General features: G+C 38.1%; 1 protein-coding gene across 1 annotated transcript; it reads left to right on the top strand.

Moving 5' to 3' along the window:
* Positions 1–1,424: 1,424 nt before the first annotated feature.
* On the top strand, positions 1,425–11,796 carry pias2 (protein inhibitor of activated STAT, 2). Its single transcript, XM_054774199.1, has 8 exons — positions 1,425–1,559; positions 4,144–4,319; positions 4,806–4,893; positions 5,754–5,804; positions 6,732–6,822; positions 8,126–8,260; positions 8,343–8,448; positions 8,551–11,796. Exons 1-8 carry the CDS (start codon positions 1,546–1,548, stop codon positions 8,622–8,624), a joined length of 735 nt encoding a protein of 244 aa, XP_054630174.1. The 5' UTR covers positions 1,425–1,545; the 3' UTR covers positions 8,625–11,796.

Here is an 11,796-nt window from a genome sequence, read left to right as displayed (position 1 = left end):
AACCATACTTAATATGTGTAATATATTCGGAGGTTACTTTATGAGCGACTCTTGTTAAAATACTTTGTTAGCGTGTGGCTGTTTCTCTCGTTTTATGACATCCACCAAGACTGAGCTATGTAAAAACTTACGCGATGCATGTAGCGCAGACGTTAACGTCATATCCCGTTACATATACCATACATAAATAAATACAATAAAACATAAAATACAGTGAGATTTCAATGTAAACAACCATAAGAAGAGAGCAATAATGGATTAATCTAGAGGATTATGGAAGAGGTTTTTTTCTAAACGGAAAAACACCATCCATCCAAACAATCCTAGCAAATGCATTTGTGTGTATCTTTTCAGTGGCGAAAAACATGTAAAATAATTTATAGAACAAATAAAAGAGGGCTTATAAATTGTCCACTTGCACCATTGATATGATAAAAGGAAAAAAAAAGATTGACTATGTTGTAATTTCTCAAATTTATATCTATCCTAGATTAAGATATATTGGAATTGTCATTTCTACAGGAGCAGGTGCACAAGGACAGTAAGTCATATAGGACATCACTATGCTGTCAAAATTCACACACTCAGCAACTAAGTACACTGTGTACAGACTACGCAATGCTTCTTGAAGTGTATTGATGGAAAGGAAGCATTCCATGGCCTACGGGCCATGTTTCAAATGTATTCCATTTGTACTCCATGGCCTAAGGGCCATGTTTCAAGTGGGATACTTCCATCAGTACACTTCAAGAAGTACTGTGTAGTCCGTACACAATGTACTTAGTTGCTGAGTGTGTGAATTTTGACAGCGTAGTGCTGTCCTATATGACTTACTGTCGTTGCGCACCTACTAGAAATAACTATTCCAATATATCTTAATCTAAGATAGATATAAATTTGAGAAATTACAACATCATCTTTTTTTCTTATACCATAACCATGGTGAAAGTGGACAGTTTATAAGCCCACTTTTCTTTGTCCCATAAATAATTTTACATGTTTTCCCACTGAAAAATACACACAAAAGCATTTGCTAGGATTGTTTGGCTAGATGGTATTTCTCCGTTTAAAAAAAAAAACTACCTTAATCCTCTAGATTAATCCATTGTTGCGCTATAATGTTTATGGTTGTTTACATTGAAACGTGGCCCTCGAATACTTCGAGAAGTACTGTGTAGTCCGTACACAATGTAGTTACTTGCTGAGTGTGTGACTTTTTACAGCGTAGTGCTGTCCTCTATGATTTACTGTTGTTGCACACCTACTAGAAATGACGATCGCAATAATTTAATATCAAAAAATGTAATATTCATATTCGACAGCAGGGTCGTCTTTAATTTTTTTCTTTTAGTTTATAAATGTCAACTATGAGTTATCGTTGTTGTTTTGGACAGGTTAGTAATTTGTCAAAATGGTAAATCTGGTAGCGAAAGTAATTTGATTTGTCCAATGGGTTTTGCCGTACATCACTCTCCTCTCCCCTGCTGTGTTCCCCGGAAGTAACCGCGCTGGGCGGGATGAACAGGAAGAAGAAGATGGCGCAGTATGGGGAGCATCCGGTAGGTGAAAATAACAAGTCTCGGTGGTTGTGACCTCCTTATCGAGTCAATATTACAATCTGTGTCGACAGTACGCCGTTTATTGTTTTTAGTTGACTTCCAAAAAGGCTGCATTCTCTCAAGCAACATTTAAGCCTTATATTTTGCTGCCTCAATGCTAGCACTTGATGGCTAACAAGTCGCCAAGAAGAAACCTCGCTTAAAGTAAATGTTTGTGAATTCTTTTCATTTGTACTTAGATCATAATAACATTCATTTATATCATAATGGCTTTATCATGTCAGACGTTTATAAGATAGCAATGAAGTGCACGTTACCTCGCTTGTGTTAAAGCAATGATGTGCTTCAAGTTAAAAACATGGAGTATTAGATGATTTGTTTTATTTGCATGTACGTATAGTTATCATGGATTGTCACAGCTGGTAAACACGGTTTAATCCTGCAGTACATTCGTTTTATTCTTCTGCGCGTTAGTTTGTAACATTTTTCGAAACTATATATTTTTATTTTCCACTGAATCCAAGACATAATTTTACAAAACAGCCATTTGTGTAAATGACTTACTGTGATGACTTTATTAAGCAATAATCTGTACAAGAAGTGTTGTAATGTCAGTCACAGTACCTAGACATGTGTACACCTTAATCATTGTGAATGGGATGGGAAAAGGTTTGCTTCTTTCACACAAAGATCCTGCAAAATTGCCAAATCAGAGACACAACGAGAGGTCTGGCATTTATTGACCTTTGCCCTTTACACAGAAGGGGACATTGCTTTCACACAGCTGTGTAACAAAATACAAGACACCTGCTTAGAAGATACAATTTATCACAACAGGGCAGGAAGTAAATCTTGTTAAACTTCACACCCCTGTTCCGCCATTATGATATTACAATTCTGATACCACTATGGAACTGTTGGGACCAACCATTTTCCAGGGCAAGTCCCACCCAGATTATTTTATTGTAGAAGCCGTTGAAATAATACTATGAAACCAAAAAAGTTTAACAATTTAATCTTCAATTGGAGAGAATACAATACAATTGCAATGCCAGCGCACTGCAGGAGATCAGCCATTGCGAACTGAGAGCCTCAGAAGCCGTTAGCAGTTCCTCACAGTTTTCATATTTCTCTTTCTATTAAAACCTCCTTCTCTCCTCCCCTCTGGTGATTTTTTATCCGCCTCCTCAGGCAAAGTTAGCAACACCTGCCCTCTAATACAAGGCTGGAGACATGTCCTTCAACCGGACATCGTGTGCGAATCTTCAGGATAGGAAGAAGTCTGAGTGGGAGATGTGTGCTTTGCTTTGAGGCGATGTATTGTATCTTCTTTCCTGAGGAGGATAGAGCGCACACCTGTGCAGATATAACACATTTCAATTACACAGTCAACCAAATTCATAATAATCCAATGAGCAGTTAATCAATTATTCAGTGTCGCTAATACCATTATTGTTCTCAAGTAACAGGTGATCTAATTACAGTCAAACCTCGGTTCTTTCAGTTTTCGTCGAAAAATGTTGACAAAATTCTGTCAGTTAACTTTGCCCTGTACTGTATCATTCCACGGAATCGAGTGCCCAAACGAAAGCACCCATCGCGCTGCTGACTCACCGTCTGTGCATTTTTTTAATTGAGTGTGACTGTGAAATAACGCGCCATGGGGCCAAAGAAAGTTGTGCGTAGCGTAGTGAGAAACACTTGAAGGATGTACAGGAAATCCACATCAACAAAAAGTTCCATCCATTTCTCATAATTATTTCACATTGTTTTCTGCAAGTGTTCTCTATAAAATGTATTTTTTCTTCATATTTTTGGGTGCCTGGAACGGATGAATTGGATTTACATTATTTCCTATGGGAAAAATTGCCTGTTTTCATATGTTTGGTTTTTGTTGGACCTTTTGGAACAAATTAATATCAAAAACGGAGGTTTTAATTACTAGTTGTAATTACTATTTCAAATGTTACAAGACCGTTACCGACAGTGAAATGTGGTGCGTTATTATGCCCTGACATTGATATAAATGATGTGGATGTGGCTTTAGTCACCATTGTTCACTATTACATTGTTACTATTACACAGTAGGGCTGCAACCAACGTTTATTTTCGTAGTTGATTAATCTGAAGCTCGTTGTTTGGATTGATAAACGATTAGGAGACGGACCAAATCAATATGAACCAAACACAAACGGTTAGTGGTCTGGTCCGCAACTTATTAAAAAACAGGCAAAAATGTCCATCACCGTTGTCAAAGCTGATGTGTGTGAATTGTTTGGCCTAAAAGACAAAGATAACAAGTCTGCATACATGGATGACTAAGAAAATGAAAAAAATATGAGAGCCTGAAATCAGAGGATATTTACATTAAAAAAAGATGAATCAAATACAAAATTGTTGTCGATTAATTGGATTATCGATGAATAATCTATTAAGTGTTGCAGCTCTACTCCAATATGTTAAGTGATTGCATTGCTGCTGGTGTAAACACTACGTTTATGACACATTTGGAATATGAATAGTCAGGTTATTGATGTCCATGTTAGCATTGACAAAGTGTTCCTTGTGACATGTGTGTTTGCAGGAGTCAGTGGCGTAATATACTTGCAAGAGTTTTACTGCCAAGCGCCTGCAAAAACAGAAGCAGCATGAATATTCCACACCCTGCAACGCCAATTCCACCTGTCCACCCTGATGTGCTGATGAAGTCTCTGCCCTTCTATGACGTACTCGATGTCCTCATCAAGCCCTCCAGCCTAGGTCTGTCTGTCTTCGTGCCGTAACACTCTTATCTTGAATGAAATGTTTTCATACTAATATTTAGCAATGTCATTTCAGTAGTGTACAATATTGGGACATTTTATCATTTTGCTTTTGTCTATGTGAAATACAACATACATGGGTCACAGTGCTTATCAAATGTACTTCATTGCAGGTTAGAAATATTCATCATATCCCCGAATGCAATGATTCCCAACCACTGTGATCGTCAGGTGTGCCGCAGGAAATGATTCAATTACACTAAATTGGTTGGAAAATAATGATTTATTTACTGCAAATAAAGTATTTCTGTTTATCTATCGACGCCAACGACACAAAATGATGGCAGACGGTGCATAATTGACTTGAGTGTGTGTTGTATTTAGTTTGACAGCTCAGCAAAGGTTGGGGAACATAAAAGGCTGTTACAGTGCAAGTATTTTTTTTATTATTAACCTCATTTTATTACCATTTGTGTTATTTTAGGAGCAAGTACTGCACAGAGATTCAACCAAGAAAAGTATTTTATCTTTGCCTTGACACCACAGCAAGTGCGAGAAGTATGCATATCCAGGTGAGTGCTTGTGAAGAACATAAAACACCTACCAAGCTGGTCAGAGGTTTACGCACACATAAATACACTCCTGATCAAAATTTTAAGACCACTTGAAAAATTGCGAGAATTTACATTTTGCACTGTTTAATCGTAAGGAGGTTGTAAGAGCTTAAAAAACCATCAGACAACATCTGCGAGAGGAGTGTTTTAAGAAGAAAAAATGTCTTCAAAGGCCTCGTCTCCCTTAACGCCACAAAATTGCCCGTTTGGAATTTGCACGAGGGCACCAAACTTTGGATTTTGAAAGGTGGAAGAAAGTTTTATTCTCTGATGAGGAAAAAAGGGAAGCTTGACAATCCTGATGGCTTGCAATGTTACTGGCATGACAAGGAGATCCCACCTGAGATGTTTTCCTCCACAGTGGAGGGGGCACCATCATGATCTGGGGTGCTTTTTCCCTCAATGGAACAATGGAGCTTCAGGTTGTGCAGGGGTGTCAAATGGCAGAGGGCTATGTAGAGATGTTGCAGGGTGCATCCCTCTTGACTGAAGGTCCTCATCTTTGTGGAAACTAGTGGCTTTTTTAGCAGGACAATGCTGCAGTTCATAATGCCCACCTGACAAAGTACTTCTTCCAGAGAGGATAACCTTATTTATTCTTTTTACATTTTCTCCAAAATGTAAATTCTTGCAATTTTTCAACTTGTCTTAAAATTTCTAAATAGAAATTCCAAAGTATGCACCTAATTTGTGCTTTTAAAAATCATTGACATTTTATAAATCATTACATTAATATGACATGTACGTCCGTGATGAGGGCATTTGAACTTTGGGTACATTGTAAAAGAAATAAAATGTCAAATTTTGTTTTTTTCCAGGGATTTTCTTCCAGGCGGAAGAAGAGATTATATGGTTCAAATCCAATTGAGGTGAGAATGCTCAGTAGCAGAACAAAACAAAACTGATCAAGATTACAAGATGGAAGTGTGTAATTATTTGATGGCAATACAAAAGGTGGTGTAGTAGTTGGTGTAGAAAGTCTTATTGGCAAGCGCAGAGGTCGGACGTTTGTTGTAGTTGATCACCAGGGCAGCACACAGATTTGGTTGATTTGGCTCATAGAAACATCCCCAAAGCAGAATGTTTCCACCTCCATGTTGCTGGAGTCATTTTCACAATTTCTCTGCTGAGTCCACTTGATGCATGCAAAGAGCTCAATTTTTCTTGCTGACTGTGTTCCCCGCGCCCTTGACATCATCAACCTGCTCCTCCCTTGTCGGTCTGGGCTGCTCCCTCACCTTTCTCACAACCATCCTTACCCCACCAGGTGAAATCGTACATGGAGATCCAGAGCGAGGGTGATTGACTTTTATCTCGGATTTCATCAATTTATCAATGATTGCACCAATAGTGCTCTCTTTCTCACCAAGATTCTTCGTCATGCTCTTCTAGTCCCTTCCAGTCATGTGCACGTTTACAGTCTTGCGGTCCGCTCGTTGGTCTTGCCCATCGTGGTGGGGAGGTTAGAATGGAAGTGTTTGTGTGACAGGTGTTCTTTATCCACGTAATGAGTTGAGATTAGGAGTACTTTCTTAAAGGGACAGGACTCATTTGTGTGTTTCATGAACCGCTCCGTGGGGCTCACAATGCTTGTTGGTTGGTAGGGGATCAAATACTGATTTCACACAATCAAATACATATTAAATTATATTAATAATAGTAGTAGTAGTAGTAGTAGTTGATTGTTATGGGGAGGGGGGGGGGGGGGGGGGTTTACAGCTATTTGCAACTTTTGTAGTTTGACTTTAATGATGGTAAAAGGTCTTACTATATGACTTCTTGGTTGTGTTTTTTAGGTTTTGCTTGTCAGAAACAAGTTGCCCCCAAGAAGACAATTATCCAAACGGTCTGTGTATAAAGGTTAATGGGAAACTTTTTCCTTTACCGGTAAGTAAACCACATTGTAGTAACTAAAGCTATGTTTATGTTTTTTTTTTCCAAAGCTTGTATCTGGGAAAGATTTAAAAGAATTGTGTAAAAAGTATAAAAGTTTTGACTTATAATTGTGGTCAGAAGTTGACATCATGTGCATGAATGTCATATTAATGCTGTGCTTAAATGATTTATTTCTATACATGGTGCATTTTCAATGACTTTTACAACCAAAAATTGGGTGTACAAGCAGTATTTCCCACAGGACAGCAATCTATTTGTGCTGATGGGTTCCAGGGGGTGGTTGGGTCTAATTTGCATAACTGTCCATGATGCAAATAATTGTAGTGGACGCTGTAGGAGAGAGGAACAACGCAGCAAAACAAATATGTTTAGAACTACAAATGAACTTTCTACTGTTTGCTTCACAAACAATACGTCCTCTTCTTCCATTTCTTCTTCTTCCTCCCTTTCTTCTTCCTCTTCCGCCTCTTCTTCCTCCCGCACTTCAGCATCATTTTTTGCCTAACTTTTCCCACATTTCTCAACAGATTCGAACTAATCCAACATCAAAGTATTTGGCTCATTCAGGACATGCAGGCTATCTATCAGAACGTTTCCAAAATAGTCTAGATTTTTTGTGACATTTTTCCCATTGAAAATGAATGAACAATTTCAATGGCAACCCCTCTATTGGTGAAAATTCATTTTTACTTTTAACGGTGTGTCACATTGTGCTTTTTCTCTGCACGGTGGCATGGCTCAGGTCGTCTCCCGACCTGCCGGTTCGATCCTCAGTCGGTGAATAGATTTCAACACATCTAGGATATTTCAACATTCATTCTCCATTTCAGTCCAGCTTCAGCATTCACACACAATTTCTACTGAAACGGCTTCATTTATGTTGTATGTGTAATTTTGACCTTATGTAAAATCGAAATTTATCAAAATTTTGGCCAAACGTGTGCACCCAATTGTTGGGAAAAAAAAAATAATTGAAGTTGTACGCTCATTCATTCCACCCCGGCTATTCATGCCCATGATGAGTCGATGTAAGCATCTGACTGCAATGGTAACACTTTACAGTAATGTACACAAAATTACAGTAGTTAATGAGGAACGAACCTACCTTACCCTAACCACTACTCATTAGTTACTCATTAGTTCTTCATTAGCTCCTCAGTAACTAGTCTAAACTTATGTGCCTTATTCATTAGTTCCTCATTAGTTCTTCATTAGTTTCTCAGTAACTACTGTTTTTTTGTGTACCTTTGTAAAGGATAACTGAACATTTGATTTACCCTTTTTTTTTTGTTAGGGTTTTGCACCACCTCCCAAAAATGGTGTAGAACAGAAGAGACCAGGAAGACCACTGAACATTACCTCATTAGTGCGATTGTCCTCTGCAGTACCCAATCAGATTTCAGTTACATGGGCACCTGAAATTGGAAAGGTAACACATAATTTGTGATATTTCTTAGGAACGTGTGTGAATTGTGTATTGACGCCGACATTCCTTCCTAATTTTTTTGCAGACCTACTCCATGTCTGTGTACCTGGTGAGGCAGCTAACGTCACCACTTCTCCTGCAGAGGTTGAGGATGAAGGGCATCAGAAACCCAGACCACTCCAGAGCACTAAGTAAATGCATACTACAATAACATTTTATTTTGTTATCAATAGTTGCCAGGGTGCTTCAGAAAGCCAACACATTTATATAAACTGATTTTTTTTTTCCCACAGGGACAGTGCATATGAATAAACCAATTGTACTATGTGATGTATTCCAATGTAACTTGTATGCATGTTCAAAATAAGTGAAACCATTACCATAATTTGGCTAATTCAATACTGTGTTCCCTCGTTTATCGCGGGGGATAGGTTCCCAAAATAGCCTGCAATAAGTGAAATCCGTGAAGTAGTCAACTATATTTTTGTACGAATAAACTTGTAAAACCCCTCACCATACACTTTTTTTAGACAGGCATTAACATTTTATCACATTTCATTGTTGTTTAAACACTCTCAAAGTTCAAATACACTAGGTCCCCAACTTACGAACACAATGTACGTGTATACATATACAGTATATGTGTATGTATGTAAATATGAGTTTGGATGTAGTAGTAATATTAAACGAAGACAATTAAAGAAAAAAAACAATAATAATAAAAATGATATAATAATACGTAATGATAAATGTTATTTACCTTTGAAGAGGATTGGTCGAGCATACGTCGTTGGTTGTGGTGGAGGAGGAGGAGGAGTTATTGAAAAAAAGGACAAATGGTCGTCGTCGTTAGACTCTTCTAAAAGAGGTAGTGTTCTGTGGGTGGTGTAGAATTAAGCAGGCCTATTGACTCTTCATAAACTTTAATCACACGCTCTGTCTGGGTTGCATCATACAGCTACAATTTAGCTTTGCATTTCTCCTTTACACTCTCTCCCCACCGTCTTCCTGTTGGTCCCATTAGCAGTGTCACAGTGCCCTCTACTGGTCAAGCATGTAGCAGCATAAATATGGATACAAGGCAAAACACTTTCGCTTTCGCATCTCCGAATGTTTGCAAATCGGATGTTCGTAAGTTGGGTACCTCGTGTATTATTAGAATTTTAATGATCAGCGTACGAGATTGTACATAAGAAATTAAGTGACTCACACATATTTCACTTCTCTGATCGTGGCTTGTCGTGGTGCCGTTAGACTGTAGCTTTTTTGTATCCTTGTTAAAACATATTCTTCGTATCGTCCTCCATGCACCGAAGATTCATTTACATTATTCCAGGCTCCCTACAGCTGCGTAACTTCTGCCTTTATTCAGCATGTGTGATTGCTAGCTGCTAGTAGGAAACAGGCAGTCCTGCACTAAGGAGATTGATTGACAATGGTCTACAGCCAATCAGAACGCAGAACACAAGGGACGAGTTCTTCCGCAGCCAATCAGGACTTTTGTGGCTCTTTAGTTAGACAAACTGGACACGTCTTCAGCTCTCACAAGTGTACAACACCCTCTACCGGTAGCAGTAATAAATACAATAACAGACACATGCAACAGAGCACCGATAGATCACTGTAATCCACCACAAGGGCGCAGAACACAATGTACGTTCATACGCTGTTAAAAAAAAGTGCAACATTGCATTTTAAAAAATCCACGAAAGATCGAAAGGTGAACCGCACTGAATGCCAGAATTAGCCGAAAGATTATTTTTCATCAGTAGTCCCTAGGCCTGACCCCTTTTACTATAAGTACAGTGGAACCTTGGTTAGCGTCTAACCGAAACGTACGCTGAATACTGTAAGTCCACTTACAGTAATTTGTTCCAGAAAGCCCAAAATGTTAACACAAAACCCATTTTCATAGTTTTACAATTATACAAAGTTTTACATGCAGAAAACAATTAAAAATGCATTTAATACATATAAATGATGAATGAAAGGGATAAATAAATATTTATGGTTACTTTTACCTTCATTGTAGACGCGTGACATGTGGCAACAAGATGAGCATTATTTCTTGAATTCAATAGTTTTCCTCACCTCAAGGCTCTGTTTTTATTTTGTCACTGGCTGCAAAATAAGCCAAAATGGAGCCAAAGAAAGTTGCAAATGCCAGCATTTTGATAAAGAAGGTGAGAAACACTATTGAATTGAAGAAATAACTCCTAACAAAACACCAAGGTGGTGTCCATGCTGATCTCGCTGCTATAAAAATAAAATTTTTCCAAAATATACTTTACTTGGTTTGTTTATACCTATAAAAGACCCCCGAATATAAGAGTACCTGCTTTTTTTTTTTTTTTTTTTAGACTTTTCTCTCAAACGTTGAATGATAGTTTCTGCTAAGCTGTAAGTGAAAAATGAGAGCATATTGTAGGAGTTTATTTTCGTTATTTGGATCTATGTGTTGTCATTGATGTCTCTGCATACTCTGAGGGCTGTGTCGGACAAAAGAATTTAACGGAACATGTACATGAAGTAGAAGGAAGACAACTTTTCCTTCAGAATATGTAGCTATATGGACGACTTAACAGACCATCTTGGTCTGTGTTTCCGTTGTCTTGTTGATTGTGGAGAAGGTATAAATAACAGGAAACTAGAAAAGACAGATCTGGAATCTGAATAGCAGGCATCAGTGAATAATACATAATATCTGTGGGTGTGTAGTGGTAGATGTGCTTGTGTGCGCCTTATAACACAAACAGAATGGGTCTAGTGCTCCATGTAAGTGTGCACTGGTTTTTAAAGATAATGTACACGTCATTGCACAATTGATATCTCACTACATTGTAGCTCAGAGGAGAGTTGCCGCTGGTGTACCCAGCATGCCTTGTGGCTACTTACTAACTAACAGTTAAAGACAGTTACGTGTTTTTTGTTGTTACCCACATAGAATGGTAGTTCACTGTAGTTGTGTTTTAACTTACCATTTACGTCAGGGGTCACCAACACAGTGCCCGCAGGCACCAGGTAGCCCCCCACGACCACATGACGCACCCGCAGGCCTGCTTTTCATTCAGGTTTTCAGTTAATAATGTGAGAACACGAGAAAGAAAAGTATTCTGAAACATAAAATGTCAGTTGTGGATACCAGCATTTTGTGAATGTTTTGGTAAAACAAGCATATTTGATTTGTTTGGGTTGAAATAAGGTATGAAAATCATTTCTACAAAAATGAGTAAGCTCGTGGCCATTTTCATTTTCTAAAAGTAGCTCTCGCAAGAAAAAACGGTCTGACTCAAAATCTTTTTGTGTCAGACCTAAAATAAATAAACGAATGGGCAACCCTGACACATATTGGACTTTGTTGTATGTGTACATGTTCATATTACAATCTTTCTGCTACACTTACCTTGTTTTCTTGTCTAACATTTATAGAGATAGGTACCAAGTTCAAACATCGATGTTGTTGTTTTGAGTGGCATGCGTTTATCCGGTATGCATTATCCTTTGTCACACATTTAAATGCAATACATGTCATCTGTGTC

The sequence above is a fragment of the Dunckerocampus dactyliophorus genome, chromosome 4 (assembly GCF_027744805.1).
Source record: "Dunckerocampus dactyliophorus isolate RoL2022-P2 chromosome 4, RoL_Ddac_1.1, whole genome shotgun sequence".
NCBI lineage: Eukaryota > Metazoa > Chordata > Actinopteri > Syngnathiformes > Syngnathidae > Dunckerocampus > Dunckerocampus dactyliophorus.
This window is presented reverse-complemented; position numbering and strand designations above follow the sequence as displayed.